We start from the raw sequence: 16,636 nt of genomic DNA, 5'->3' as shown, positions 1-16,636 counted from the left end.
ATGAAGCATATAACCGTTCCGCTAGCTTTTGTCTGTGTCTTGGCCTATGTGGGCAGTGTGCAGGCAGAGTGCTGTCGGGTTAACTTAACCCTTAGGTATATCGTCGGTTCCGGTACCTGTGCAGATGCTGGTGGCCGTAGATTTAGCTCCTCATCGTGCACAGTTACGGTTTGTGCCGATGGCCGGCCTCTAGTTGGCACCTACTGTGGCCGTGGCTCCTGCAACATATTCGGCTGCAATTGCGATGGTGGCTGCATTAAAGGCGATTGGCAGCAGAGTTTCCTCAATAACAATAGACGGCAGAACATCAGAGTTGTGGATGCCACATGGAGTTCATAGGCAGTGAAAGGACTTCTATAACTGAAACTACTGAAATATTTCATTTATAAGACTTCTACAAATAAAACTGAAAGCTCTGCTTATTAATATACAAATTTAAGTTGTTTAATTGCTTTTTCACTTATGCAAGCTATAATTATATCTTTATATACACCTACATTCTTCTAAAAAAAAAAGAAAATATCTATTTTTCACAAAATCCATTTTACTTCTGAAATTTGAATTTTGAAAATTGAATTTACTTGAAATTTACAGTTTTTAACACTTCAAGTCTTCCAGTTTTTATTGAAGATCTTGTTTTAAGCAAGTTATTTAACGATATAATGGTAATGGAGTAGAATATCTATAAATAAAAATACTCGTACTGCAAATGATAAGCGAAAATAAATGTGTTAAGGACAATCTGTTTTAACTATGACCCAATTTTAAATTACATTTAAACATATGTTTTGAACAATGGGCCCATTGATAATACTTGTTAACATTGTCCGAGTTCTTCTAACCAATAATAGTACCTATATACATTTATATATTGTCTTCTGCACGCACAATAACTGAAAAAGACAAGTGACACGTGCTGATACTAAAGAAAAAACAAGTAAAACAATCCTTGCCGGGAGTGTCCGACTAGGAGTTACCCTGAGTACCGCAAAAACTACGTTTTCAAATAAACTCGTTTATTTATTTATATATATTTATATATATTTATAGAATATATTAAATTAAATAAAAAAAATGTAAGCTAGAAAAAAAAATAGCTTAATTCTGAATCTGCGTATTCGTTTAAAACTGATTTAATTGATTACATAACAACTGAAAAACATATCGATTGCATGAAACTAAATGAGAAGTTTCAAATCTCAAGCTCCCAGCAGCTCCAAGATCAACAAACAGTCAAACAGCTCAACAGAGAGGGCTAAGTAAGTTACTTATGCTGTCCGACATTGACCACGCCGCCTTCTGACTCTTAACAATACAATTCTGAGCAGAATACCCCTATTCAATGGGTTCAGGGCATGAAAAGCTCCATTCGATGGGGTTCGTTTTAATTGTTATATGTCAGCTGCATTCACTTCAGTCACCCCAAAAATTCCTATAAATACCCTCGAGCCGAGTTAACTTTTAACTAGAAACGTTCTGAGATGAAGCAAATAACCATTCTACTGGCTGTCGTCTGTGTCTTGGCCTATGTGGGCAGCGCTCAGGCACAGTGCTGTCGGCGTTCAATGGTCCTCACTTATACTGTGGGAAGAGGCAGTTGTCGGGATACTGGCGGACGTAATATCGCTCGCGGAAGGTGCTCGATTACCATTTGTGCCGATGGCAAGCGCCTGGTGGGCACTTATTGTGGCCGTCGACCCTGCAACATCTTTGGCTGTGCTTGCAGAGGTGGCTGCTTGGAAGGCAATTGGCAGCAGAGTTTCATCAATAATAACCGCGGCCGAAACATCCGAATTTTGAGTTCGAGGACGAATAACTAAGCTGAGCAAGCACTACTACAACTTCTTATTGAAATATACTGGCACAAATCGTATAAATAAAGCAGTTTGCTCTGTTTGTTGATACAAAAACTTATATTGTTTATCTACTTATTAGAATTTAGTGTGTATATTAATTTATATTATGTGTGGGCGTATACAGAGCAGCTAGACAGGGAAGACAAGCAGCAGGGACATAGCTCTATATAATCTTCTAAAAATATATTTGTTTTATGCAAGTTCTGTCTTGCTTCTGTCTGTCTGCAGTTACTCAAAATAGACCTGAAATTTGTAGAAATCATCGTCAAATTAATTTCCGAGCTTAAGTTATAGATCAAGTAGCCTAACCCTGAACGATCTGCTGAACCACATTAGCAGGAGACTTGCAGCTAAAAATATATTTCTTCCTACATACAAAACTCGATTTTTTGCAATATATGCAAAGATTTTGTATATTTTGAATTTTGTCTCTTGTTGCCTTCAACTTTCCATGTGCTTAGACTGTGCAGAGTTCAGGGTATCTATTAGTCAAGCACGCCCGATTCAAGCACTCTTACTCGTTAACTAAATAAAACACAAATACAAAACATTTTATAGCCGTTCCAGTTAGACTTAATATTGGCTAGGGAAATGAACTCAATTTTGCAGGGAATTAAAACATTTGTTTGCTTACAATGAGCCCAATGAGCTCGGAATCAAAACTTGTTAACAATTATTATTTTCTTATTGAAGTTTACAAAAAGAATGAAGCAATCGAATCGTGTTAACGTGCTGACAACAATTCCTATTCACGGCAACCCATTCAAAGGGCTTTGTGTAAGTGAAATTTAATCAGATCTATTGTAAAAATTCCTATAAATACTCTGTAGCTGAGTTAACTTTCAACTGGAAACGTTCTGAGATGAAAAATACAACTATTCTACTAGCTGTCGTCTGTGCCTTGGCCTATGTGAGCAGCGCTCGGGCGCAGTGCTGTCGGCGTTCAATGGTGCTCACGTATACTGTGGAAAGAGGCAATTGTGAAACCGCTGGTGGTCGCTATAGTGGCAACGGAAGGTGCGGCATTGCCATTTGTGCCGACGGGAAGCGCCTAAAGGGCACTTATTGTGGCCGGCGACCTTGCAACCTCGTCGGCTGCAATTGCAGAGGTGGCTGCCTTCAAGGCAATTGGCAGCAGAGCTTCATCAATAATAATATGCGCCAAAAGGTCCGTGTTATAAGATTCAGATGGAATAATTAAGCAGCAAAAGCCCTTCTACAACTTCCTATTCAAATATATGAAATCGTACAAGTTAAGCAGATCGCTCTGTTTATTAATATAAAAACTTATATTGTTTATTTATTTATTAGTATTGAAGAAGAGTTTGTAAAAGGCATAAGTCAGTTTACCCAATTGCTATATACATATATATGTTTCGTGCAATTGCTCAATAACTTCTATTCACTCTCTCTCAAACATATGTTTACAATCAATGAGCTATACAAAAAAAAAACTCAAACTGGCTTGAAACCAGTCGAGCAGTACAACAATTGAGTTAGGCAATCGGATCTAAATATTTGCTTGGCAACAAGCTCAATAATAGCTGCAGAGCTGAGAAGTTAAAGAAGAAGAATTTACTTCAATTCAATTTATGAATGTGGAATACACTTTCTTTAGAGAGAGATGAAGTCATATGATATATGATTGCATAGATGAAAAAAGGTATGGAAATATTTAATATACCAGAGTATTCAAGCAGCTTCTATTTATATTGATGTTCGCCACAAAATTTCTATAAATACCGTGAGCTCAGTTAATTCTCAGTTAGAAGCGTTCCGAGATGCAGCACATTACCATTCCACTAGCTCTTGGCTTGTGTAGCCTGCTCTCAGGCGGAGTGCTGTCGGCGTTCAATGACCCTCTTGTATACCGTAGAATCAGGCACATGCAAGGATGCTGGCGGCTGGCTCAACACTAGTTCAACCTGCATGGTTACCATTTGCGCCAACGGCAAGCGTCTGGTGGGCTCCTATTGCGGTCGACAATCCTGCAATATCTTTGGCTGCAATTGCGGAGGTGGCTGCATCACAGGCAACTGGATGCAGAGTTTCATCGATAATAATAAACGTCAAAAGGTCGTAGTTTTGGAAGCCGGCTCGAGTTCGTAAACTAAGAAGATCTCTCTTAAGCTTTTTAATATATTTAAATATACAGACTGGCGGAAACCTTGTAAATAAAGCTATGTTTGTTATAAGTTAAAAAATTATATTGCTTGGTTACCTAATAGAATTTAGTAAGGGTATATAATATACAAAAACAAGCATGTCATGTATAGAAAAATGCTATCATACAGACAGACAGAAGGCAGACAAATGCAAGGATATTCTTCGAGTCGAAACTGCTCGACTAGGAGATACCTAAACCCCGCGGGCAGGAGATATTCTAATCGTTCTACATACATACATACATACATACATACATACATTATGTGTCATCATTCACTTTTACATATGAAAGAATTTATAATGTTGAGGCTAAGAAGAAGAGATATACTAAACCTTAAATATACGAAATATACACGATCTCAGTTTTTGAGGCTTACGAGATAGCTGCGTTTATACGGACGGTCGAGCATCGCTAGGTCGATTCAGCCTGTCGTCTTGATCACGAAAATGTTGTGGGCCACGCCTTCTTTTACATTTTCATAGAGCCATTATAAGCTGAATTTCCATCTTCAACAGGTTCTGAGTTTAATAAGAGAATATTGGCTTGGTCCAATATTTGTCTGTCTTTAACTACTCAAAATAAATTTAAATAATATAAGTAAATTATTGCCAGATAAAAATATCAGATATATATATATTTATATATATCTCAGCTTTAATTTTAGATATTTTTACAAACACACTCAAAGTGGGAATGCACGGCATAATGATCTTATGACTTCATGGAGTATATTCGATCATGCAGACGAGCTGAGTTGATCTAGCCATGACCATGGCTCGTTGGTGTGCAAGTTATAAGTGTGTGCAAGTTATAGGCGACTCTTGTCGATACTGCAATAGCTTTGACTGTAGAGATGGCTCCAAAAGTTTCGTTTTTAGTTTCAGATAGAGTTAATGAGCTGACAAAATCTTTGACCAGGTTTTGCCAAAGACAGCTTATGCATTTTCTCAATAACTTCTTCAAACTCTGACACAAATCGAAACGTATGTTTAGGCACAGAGAGATAACACATAAACAACTCTCTTAGGGCAGTGCCACAAATGATCTAGGATCTAGTTAAATATTTGCCTGAGAACAAGCACAAAGAAAAGACAACCATGAAATGGAATTTGGTGTATCTTTAATATATGAATATGAACTTCATTTACTTTGTGTGGAGTGGAGATATTTAATAATTCAGAGTATACGAGCTATATATGCAATTGCTAAGTCTACGTATATATAAAAAAAAATATATATATATATTTCATTAGACTGATTCAAGTTGCTATATTCTTTTATATGAACTCATGATAACTCATGATATTATACTCATTCATAAGTTGAAAAGTATTTGACGAATTGGTCTTTAAGGCAAAGTATTTGACTGTAAACTGCAGGCATGAAATTTTTAACTTTATGTAGCCATATTTCTTTCTCTTAACAGGAATGCTGACTGCAACTTAATATTTCACGGTGTGCTGTCTTTCCCTATGTAATTTATTAGGCAACCCATTGCTAGACGCTTTCTCTTCGTCCACTGACAATCGTAACGATACTCTGCGAATGGGCTAACTTGTCATCTCTCTCACTCCCTCGCACACTCACTCAGCAATGCCCGAAGCTACGTTTGACCACAGCGATCTTGGTCTCTATCTCGCTCTCACTCAGCAACAAACTGGACTACGTTGAGCAGCTATCTCTCTCTCAAACACAGTTTTGACTCAGAGCTGTTACAGACCATAAGTGTGAAGAGTGCAACTAAGACGCATACTCACTCGAATAACATTTGTACAAGCTCTCCAACTCACACTAATACTACTACTAGCAGGAGTCAATTACGAATTGATAAACTTATAAGACATAATCTAATATTAATTTCACAGTATCACACATCAATATGTATCACATTTATTTTCACGATAACATCACCAAAGCTCAGCTACTTGACTAAGTTATTTTTAATATAATATATGTGTTCCTTGAAGCAATTTTTGTGGCCTAAAAAGTGTTTAATATTCGGCTACGATTGTATCATAGGCATAAGCATTAGATATTCAACATTTTAGTTCGCATTTTTTATTAGATCCGGAAAATATTGAACTATAAACCAACTTAAGCGAATTGTAAAGAAACCCCCAAAAGGTATAGACCTTCTTCTTATCTGTAGGTGGGCAAATGCGCCCTTTTCCGAGCTGCTGATGAGAAGCAGCAGCAGCAAGCCAAACAAGGACCCAACCGTATAGCCCTATGCCATAGATTTCCGACTAATTCGTTTACCCTGCTTATGGCGAATTGATAAAAGCGTCCCACAAAAAAATTACATAAAAAGCCAAGAAATTCGATTTAACAGCATACGAAAAAAAACGGCGAACCCCTGTCAAACACTATTCAGAGCCGATGCGAAGTTCGCTTGCAAGCAAAATATTCAGCGCATTATGACAAATCCGGCTAAAATATGCAAGGGCCAATGGCCGCAGGTAGAAATGGCGGACAATAAGAGACACCAACGGACGTCGTGCTGAGCGGGGAGCGACAGTGCGTGGCCCCTCGCAAAAAAAAAAAATTATGCATAAAATGGCTTTGGGAAAGGAGGAAAAAAAAAACAAACTGAGCCAAAAAGCAAACAAAGATAAATTCCGGCTCTGTCTGTATTGGGGTCCAGTCGCTGCTGTCAATGTGCCGCCGGGCCATTAAATGACGGAAGTAAATAAGCTTGACAAATTTCCACTCATCATTTTTGCATTAATTCGGGCTTCTTTAACGCAACAACAACAACAGAAAAGAAGCGGGAAAAAAAGGAAGAAAATGTCCTTTGATTAATCAAAAAATTGTTGGTGGCACGGGCGGGTGGACAAACACAACAAATTACCCAAAGAGGCGCCGTCGGCATGCCGTGTGGCATTTGTGGCAGAGGCGCCAATACACACACACACACGCGCGCACACACCCTTCGCTTGCGGCTTGCGGCAGCTTTAGAGACGTAAAATCCAACGCTTTGAGAAACATTCAAAAATGAGCGCCACACACAAAAAATAACATAGAATCCACGAGCACAGCAAACACACGGAAAGACTTGCCAGATTTTTGCGCGCGATTTGTCAAGCTGACATTTGCGTGACGTTGACGGCGACGCTGGCGTCGACTGCGACTGCGACGTTGACTGCGTGTGTTCGTTTTTGCCCAACTTCAAACAGACGACACGAGCAGCAGAAGGCGAGTTGATTTAGTAAGTCACGTGGCCGCCTAACTGTAAATTGCCATCGCCTGCTCCCACCGCTGGCTCAGCAGCGTCCACAAACCTGACACGAGTCCTAGCTGCCGCTTCCGTGTGAAATAAACTGTCGCCTCGTGTATCCTTGTTTGGCCGTGTTGTTCTCGTTACCTTTTCATATGCTGTTTGCCCTTGTGGAAATAGAGCATATTCGGACCTGAATATTTTATTATTGTCCGTTTGAAATGAGCCTAAACAGATAATAGACGACTGAGTTGCTTAGTGCTTTCTTCTTACGTGATGTAAGCTACAAACGCAGGGACTTGGGGCTTATTGTCTTTTTAGTCTTCGATATATACTCAAGCAGAGATAAAGTGCTTGGATGGCATGGCTAAGCATATAGTTTTGAGCATCTACAGTTGAGCGGTTTGAGAGACCAAAAGATCCCGTCCCATTTCAAGGCTGCTGCTGTTTAGAGCTCACTAATTCTTTCAATTCAACTTCAATTCCCCATTGGCTTCGTTTTTCAACTGCTCAGCTGCGAGTACCAGGGAGAACACATAAAACTTTCAAATTACTTCATTATGCAAATGCCTGACCAGATCCGAAAAAATATTTTAAAAATTTTAAAAAATTTTAAAAATTATTAAGATGATAAAAAATCAGTTTAATTATTTATTTATATCTTCAACATATTATTAATTTATATTTGCATTATTTATATTAATTTATACCCAACTCACACAGAAATTGATGTTTTAGCAACATTTAAACAGCTAGGCAGTTGGAACTTCTCTCCAACTGCTACGGCCACGCCCAATCGTAGCGCACACGCCCACACACCGCAGCTAGGTGACTCCCTACATCAACAGCTGCTCAGAATTCGAATTTTCAGCCTTCAACTATAACACTTCCTGTACAGTGTATTAAGCAGTCAGTAGTAAACAATATTTCAGAATTTTTTGGTTTGCTTGTTTTGTTTTGGCCAAGTTGAAAACGTTTTTGCACCCAATTTCGGCTGCCGGCAAACAGCTCGCCAAGCTGAAAGCAACAAAGACATTTGGTCCGATAAAAGATAAGCCGAGCCGAGTGACACCGAGCTATGCGAACCACCCAACCACCCAGGCAGCCAGAAGCCATGTGTTTCTGTAATTTAAGTAAAGAAAATGTTTCAAATTAAATGAAAACATGGCCAGGTACTTGGCCCCAACATCGACATGTAGATTCTGCCAAATGAAACATAAGCAAAGCGCAAAGCTTCACCTGCACCGCAGACAGCTCGCACCAAGCACCAAAGATTAGACAGCCCACAATATGCAGGCCCAGAAAACTCCCCCGCAGTTGGGCTCAACTGGAAGCCAACTAATATAGCTGCCAGCGCAGAGTTTAAATTATAGTTTTTAACTTCCATTCAGATGTGTGACAGGTGATAGTTATGCTGTTTCAGCTAGAGCTGAGCGGGTGACACGCTAAAGGAATAAATTCAGAGCAAAAGAATCGATTAGTTTAAAGGGAACTTCAAGACCAAGACCCAAGCTCTGGCTCTGCTATAACTGAGGGCTAGAACGACTCGATCAAATATTTATATTTATTTACTTTTTAAGCCATGTCACGAGACATGTGTAGCACAGCTGGTGGCTTCCAGAGGGCAAGAAACTACAGATTATTTATGTATCTAGCAAGTGAGCCAAATCTGTCGACAAAATTGCACATTCTATAAAAATATAAACTATTGGAATTTGTGTATCTGCTGTGTGTGAAAATAGTAAATATATTTAACTCGTTTGGCTGGCTGAAGTTGCTCTCAGCATAAATCGAAATGTGCTAATTAGCAATATCAATGCTGCACTCGAAATGACAGCACAAAATGTTAGCCAAGAGGAATTCGACTTTTGATGCGCAAACGACGATAAACACATCCGATTAAATGGGCCAAAGCGTTTAATTATAAGTTCACTTAATGTCAAACAGAAAGCCAAAGGCTTTATGGCCAACAACACTCGTTAAAGCAGATGGGAAGCGAGAGAGAGACAGAGAGATGAGGCGAGTGATAGCAGTATGAACATAGGCACGCGCCCGATTGCCTTTGGGCCCGGCTATGTACCATCGTGACGTGGCGTTTTGACAGTCGGAAGGCAGAAAGCCGATAGCAACAATATGTCAATGCAATTGCCATTGTCAATGATATGGCCAAAAACAATGCACACAAGAGAGAGAGAGAGAGCGAGAGAGCGAGAGGTAGACAGATGCTGTGCCAAAAGCCTTCCTTCAATCAGTTCGAAATTCATTGGACTTGGCTTCAGCCGGGGCTTTTCTTTGACGATTGCGTTTTTAATTACAACAAAGCGCAGCATAGAGCCTAAATCTCTGGCCAATTAGCCGCTGAACCGACTGACATGGCACGACAGCAACAGTCAAACGCATTCAGCAGCGCATTAGACACACTCGACTCGACTAGCAGATACCACTTAATTGTGTCTTGCTTAAAACACTTGACAGAGCTAAACAGCAATTTTTGTCTTATCATTTGTCTCTTCAAGATATTTAGACCTGCTTTCATTCTTTATCTTTGGCCAGGCTACCCCATTGGCTGCACTTTCAGCTGGGCAACAAAACAACTAACGGAAATGTTGCGCTTGTTTAAATTGCCATCAACGCGTTGAACGCGTGTCATCCACAGCGATCCGCATTGCTGTTTGTGTTGCCCATGTGGCACGCGACACATTGACTGACAGCCGAGGCTAAAAGTGGAAAATCAATGCAACGTGCCATTAGGCGCCGTGACTTGACTCATTTCGCAGCCAAAACAAAAAACCAAAATCATCTGCATTTGGTGCTTCACTCAGTTTCCGTTGGCCACTTTAACTGGAAATGACGAATGAATGGACCTAGCTGAATTTGCTTAGATATTAGCCAAGAAAATATGAAATTGCTGTTGGTACATTAACTAAAAGGTAGCAAAGCTCTCTTAACACTAAGCCATATTTAAGCCATATTATTTTCAACTGCTGCCAGAATTTCTAAATATTTTAATACATTTTAGTTTTTTTAATATTTTATATTATTCTTAAATATTATTTTGTGCTCATATATTATTTTTTTGTATTATTTAATTAATTTCGTTCAGTGTAATCTGACTTAGAGTTCGTATAACTCAGCAGAAAATCTTACCAAACTTTATATATCCATCGAAAGCTAATTATTGAAACATATAATATATAGTTGAAGTATGTAGTATTTATTATATATTTATGTTACATTTATCTACAATATTTATCTACATTTATCTACAAATATATATAGTTATACATATTATATTTAATTTCGAAAAAATCGAAAATATTTTAAACATTTTCATATTTATTTTCATTTTAACTTTCTGATACATTATCAACATTTGCTCTCTATTAACAGCGCCCAAACATAATATAAATAAAATGAAAACAAATCTTGCGAATGCTCAATTAAATGCAATTAAATAAGTATTAATTAAATATATTTCAAAAAGTAGGCAATTTGGCTTATCTACTATGCCAGAACTATTGAAATTACTCCACCTGCTGAGCCTGACTATGCAGGGTATAATGATTTTGTGAAAATGTATGTAACAGACAGAAGGGGGCGTGGCATGAAGCAGATATTAACAAGAGGTTAGAAGTTTAACTTCACGAAGATTTTATGTGCTATATATATTTGAGTTTTATAATCCTTGAATTCCATAATATCGATAACGAGCTCTAGCAGTGAAGCATATCTGTTTGAAGAACTGGAGTCAAAGGCCAATGAACATTAAATTTCGTGCAACGTCGTTTCCCCTCTTAGTTGCTATAAGAATCATTTGAAGACAGAATGTCATGAATTGATACAAATATATATGTTTATAGTGTATAATATTGTGCTTTAAAATGTGAAGAAAAATAAGCCGAATCAAATGATGAATCGAACAATAATCAGTAAAGTTATTTAAGAATAAAATTTTCATATGATTTTAAGAAGCGCCGTCTTTGTCAGAGTTTAGAACTGTATGCATAGAAGTATTATGTTTATAATACATTAAAGTCTAGATATATGCTAGTCGGGCATTGCCCGCTTTCTCTCTCTTCTTTTTTCCCATTTATTGTTTTTTATAATTTTTTTATTTGAATCGCGTGTGGCTAACTAACCGTCGATTTTTAAGTGGATTTTACTTTAGTTATTTTAACAACAAGCACGTTGAACGCATTTCATGTTTGTTTGCAACACATGTTGACAGAGTGACATGGCGACCGTTAGGCCAAATACCAAATATTTAATTTAAATCAGTGTCACCGGCCATTAAACAATTTGCGTTGGTCAACTCTGTAGCCGAAAGTGTTGACCCAGGACTCTGAGCTGGCTGACTGACTGACCGGTTTGACAATCTGCTGTTGTTTAACTGGCTGCGAGTGATATGAATTTGTCGCATTCGACATTTAATTAATTGTTCTGCTTGATTGACTGACTGATTGTGATTGAAGATAGCCAAGCACAGCTAAAGCTATAGGAGGTAGAGCTAGCTAGATGACATTATCGGCTTCTTTACTGTGCCAATGGGAGTTCATTGAAAAACAAAAATACCTGAAATATCAGATGTATTGACAGACAAGACTATGATATGCATTCATCTGTTAAAGTATCTATACCTTTAGAGAAGAGTGAAGAACTAAAAATATTATAGAAACGGATCCCAATATGTCAAGGTGTTAAGCGCTGCTATCCTCAGGGTAAACGAGTGGCTCAGTGGTGCCTACAACAAGGGCTTCAGGAAAAGCTAACCAAGTTTCATTTATTTTTTCAAAAAATAATTTTTTTATTCTCAATTTAAACTTTGAGCGAGTCTCTTTTATTTTTTGTTATTATCAATGCTTGACAATTCTCTTATCCAATTATTTTGCTGCTCAGCTTAAGTTGAAAAATATTAAAATTGATAAAGTAAATATGAGTGAATTTATGGTTTTGTATGACTCATTGTTTGTGATCTCAAGTGTCAATACCTTAAGGCCTACAGAAATGAAATTTCAACTTAATGTATTGTATATTGCAACGAGCAGAACTTCATGATTTACCTATACGTACTCATCTAAAAAGGTTTATTGGCATATATCTACAAATTATAGAATGTCTAATTTGCAGACCATCTCGAGTCCGTAACTGTAACACCCAGACGTCTATTTCTTTCGAGGAAAGTTTGCATCCAATTGCCGGGAATGCAGCCATAATCGCAATTGCAGCCAAAGATGTTGCAGGGTCCGCGGCCACAGTAGCTGCCCTGCTTAGCCCGGCCATCGGCACAAATAGTGATCGTGCAGATGTTTGGATTGTTGCTTAGACGACCACCAGCATCGGCACAGGTGCGTCCTGGCCTGTTATATCTATACATCAGGGTCAACGATTGCCGACAGCACTGCGCCCGAAGGCTGCCCACACAGGCCAAGACACAGATGAGAGCCAGCAGAATGGATATGTGCTTCATCTTAGCGCGTTTCGAGTTAAGAATTAACTGAGCTACAGGCTTTTTATAGAGGTTTTAGGGAAATGTGCCCTGGCTACAGATCTCGTATAATGACGAAGCTTTAATACGCTTCAATACATTCAACATATATAGAGATCTTTTATTAATAACAATCATATATTATCTTACCTTATTGATATATTATTTATTTTAAGAGTTATAATAACAAACACTGATAATTTTATATATATTTTATTTATTTTTATTTTATATATATTTTTTAAGAGAAATATTTGATATTTTGCTGATACTTAAAAGAAAGGGTATCAAATATGACATTTATGCAAACCTCATTATGTGAGCCGCTTTTATCTTTTCTTATTGTACGAACAATATTTAACTAGAGCCAATTGTCTTATTCATTTATTGTGCCGATTAACTGTCGCAACACCGTAAAGCGGGTTCAAGTGAACAAATGTTTATATTTAGATTTAAAAAATGTTATTGAGGGCAGGCACGTGAGAGTCAAAATATTTTGCTCTCCCAACCGCTTTTCATAAGCAGAAGCTAATAATTTAATCCATATTCTATATCAATGACAAAATATCAATATAAATTAAGTTTTAAATAAGTTTAGAGTTAGATGATTATATCAGCTATAATTTTGCTGCTGTTATATAGCAGTTTCTAGTCAAATTTCAAGTTTCAGTTGCTGCAGAGTGCGACTATTATATTTCAAAATTTTTGAGACTGAAAGTGATGACGTTTTTGATTAACCTAAGTAATGGCAACTGAGGTATCTGTTGCTTCGTGTAGCAACAGTCTTTCTTGAGAAGAGATTTGACAGCACATGTTTTGGTCGTTCAGAGGCAGAGTTTTTGGCGCTGCTGCTTCTATATTAAAGCAAGCAATGAACATAGGCCTTGTGCAATGAGCAATATAGGCGAATGTTAAATTTTGAATATATATTCTTAATCTAAACGATGAGCTGAGCTAATCTAGACCAATGCCTCTAGCCATATGTCTAGCTATGAAGCTGCAACTCTATGCCATAGGCATTACGCGCCTAGTTGATTAGCTCTTGTGCAAGAGTAGATTGGTAGCAGGGTATTTGCTAGTCGAGCACTCATCAGTAAAACACTCTTATCATAGAAACCGAAAAGAGAAATATAGCTCGAAACACATTTATAGGTTTTCCTGAAGCATGTTTATTTAAATATATCTGCAAGTCATAGCAGGAGTTGCGCAGCTTCTTAGTTGAATCTGGAACCCGTAACTATAACACCCAAATGTCTATTGTTATCGAGGAAGCTTTGCATCCACAGGCCTGTGATGCAGCCACCTCCGCAGGCGCAGCCAAAGATGTTGCAGGATCGACGGCCACAGTAGGTGCCCACCTGAGCCCGGCCATTGGCACAAACGGTAATCGTACAGTGCGTCGTACTGATTGGACGACCACCAGCATCTGCACAGGAGCGTCCTGGCCTGTTATAGGTATACGTCATGGTCAGCGATTGCCGACAGCACTGCGCCCGCAGGCTGCCCACACAAGCCAAGACACAGACAAGAGCCAGCAGAATGGATATATTTTTCATTTCAACACGTTTCTCGTTGAGAATCAACAGAGCTAAAGTCTATTTATATGGTTTTTGCAGGTGCATATCACATATAATGACGAAGTTTAAATGCACTTCTATATATAGAGAGTTGTTTAATTAATTACAATCAATTTATAATAACAAATTTATATGACAATACATTTATATTGTTAGAAGTAATAATAATAGACACTGATAATTGCGCATATATTTATATATATATCATATTTTTTTTAGAAATATTTAATAATTTTAAAATATGAAAAGGAAAGAGTATAGTATAAGAAAGCCACTGTGGGTGGATGGACTTCTTAATCTTTTTTTATTGTCTTTATATTGTTTAGCTAGAGCCAACTATATTATTTATTTATTGTACTGAATAGCTTGAGATACACAATAGTTAACTGAATTTATAAATAGCTTAAAGTTTATTGTTTGTAAAGTAATGTTTATATTTAAAGCTAAAAATAGGCTATTCAAGAGCGAGAGAGTCAAACTACTTTTCATATATAAAACACTGAACAAGCTCTGCTAAAATTTTGATATTTTAGTTTTAAACAGCGCTAAAGTTAATGGAATATCTGATATATGCTAGTATTTATTCAAATTTCAAGTCTACATTTTAATATCAGACAAACAGAATGACATATATATATATATGTATATATATACTCATATATATATATATATATACTCATATACACTCATACATATACATATACTTTGTATACGATACATCGATAGCCAATCAATACATTTTCTTTAAGACAAATCTCAGGCTTAGTTATCATTAAAACTCTCGCTTTAAAGTGGAGTTAGCTAAGCTCCCTTTGAGATGCAAAAAGTCAGAGCGGAACTATAGATTGGGCTCTATGTTGCACCAGCATCTAAATCACTATCCAATTATATTTTAATGCGCAACTTCCACTACTCCAATTGTACGCACAATCTCCCACATGGGTACCATTTAAGCAATATGTCATGAGGTCGCCAAGATGCTTAACTTGGCTTCTTGCGTTTCTGTTATTTTTATGACAACTCAGGACAAGGAGTGCCCTAACTTGCTCAAAGAAAGTGGATATAAACGGCCCGCCCCCCCACACACACACACACACACAAGCGTTCGTGGCAAATTTTTAGGCCGAAACGAACTGAAAGATGTCGACGTGTAGTTATAAAAAATTTTTATCTTAAAGCGCCTGTCAGGCTGTCTCGAGTGTCTCGCGTGTTCTAACTGGGAGCCGCCCCACCCCACACCCACTCACTCATTCTCCCCCACTCTGTCTGTCCGTCTGCTGATGAAAACGAAGTTGACAATGCGAATGAGTTTCTTATAACAACAGTCAACCAGACGGAAGTGCAAAACAAAATGAAGCGACAGCAAAAAAGTGGAAACGTGCCGCTCGCCTAGGCCCAACTTATAAGCAAATATACACACATACATATGTTATATATATATATATGTATATTGGAGCAGAAAGGGCTAAGGCTAAGCACTTGGGTTTTATCAACCAGCAAGGAAAACCTTTTTCGAAATGTCGCTAAGGCAAACACAACATTTATGTGAATGTGTGCGGGCTAAGTTTTTGTTCGCATTGTGGGCGGGGCAACAAGCTTCCTTGTATGTGTGTGTGTGTGTGTGGCTGCTGCGTTTGTTAACGTTTAATAAATCAAAATTACTTTTCATTTCTATGACAGTCATAATGGGGCGTTACTTGACATTTTGCTTTTCATTTCGTGGCGCTGCCTGCCGCCATTTTGTGCGGGGGCGCGTTCTTATTATATTTTTTTTTTTATTTTTCGGCTTGCGTGTAGCTTCAGCTTCCTTCGTCTGCTGTCTGTTCATTTGCGCAATTCGCAGCTTGTTGCCAGATGAAATCTCAGCGTTAAGAATTTTTGCCACATGCTCATGCTTAAAGCTTATCCTTATCGCATACTTAGACGCACACACACACATGCACGCACACAACATACTCACACATTGTTGATTTTTATATTGGGTGCTAAATTCAATGTCACAAGAACAGTGCGAGGAGCAAGAACAACAACAACAACGAGCAGCAGCAGCACCAGCAGCAGCAGCTAAAAAAATGTCATTTAATTTCGTTCATTTTGCCGCATGCCACACGCCGCAAAGGGGCATGACGCTGTCCTTGCACAGGATAACACCAATTTCGCTTATGACAGTTATTACAAATGCTTCTTGTCGGCTGCTAAGCGAGCAGCAGCCAACAGCCAGCAGCAGGCGCTGAATCGGGGCCACTTTGCGCTTATCCTTCAAATGAAAAGTTATTGTTGGGAATTTTTAGCTCCCTCAACGCTGCCATTCTTATTGATGTCTTCAGAATCGAT

The 16,636-nt window shown here is 38.1% G+C and overlaps 3 protein-coding genes across 3 annotated transcripts; 1 reads left to right on the top strand and 2 right to left on the bottom strand.

Moving 5' to 3' along the window:
• Window positions 1-339, top strand: LOC111596767 (protein Diedel-like). The gene has a single exon (XM_023311119.2). It carries the CDS (start codon window positions 1-3, stop codon window positions 337-339), a length of 339 nt encoding a protein of 112 aa, XP_023166887.2.
• Window positions 340-12,356: 12,017 nt separating this feature from the next.
• Window positions 12,357-12,707, bottom strand: LOC111596776 (protein Diedel-like). The gene has a single exon (XM_023311132.2). It carries the CDS (start codon window positions 12,705-12,707, stop codon window positions 12,357-12,359), a length of 351 nt encoding a protein of 116 aa, XP_023166900.2.
• Window positions 12,708-13,939: 1,232 nt separating this feature from the next.
• On the bottom strand, window positions 13,940-14,281 carry LOC111596787 (protein Diedel-like). Its single transcript, XM_023311143.2, has one exon. It carries the CDS (start codon window positions 14,279-14,281, stop codon window positions 13,940-13,942), a length of 342 nt encoding a protein of 113 aa, XP_023166911.1.
• Window positions 14,282-16,636: the final 2,355 nt, after the last annotated feature.

The sequence above is a fragment of the Drosophila hydei genome, unplaced genomic scaffold, assembly GCF_003285905.1.
Source record: "Drosophila hydei strain 15085-1641.00,03,60 unplaced genomic scaffold, DhydRS2 tig00008119-arrow-pilon, whole genome shotgun sequence".
NCBI lineage: Eukaryota > Metazoa > Arthropoda > Insecta > Diptera > Drosophilidae > Drosophila > Drosophila hydei.
This window is presented reverse-complemented; position numbering and strand designations above follow the sequence as displayed.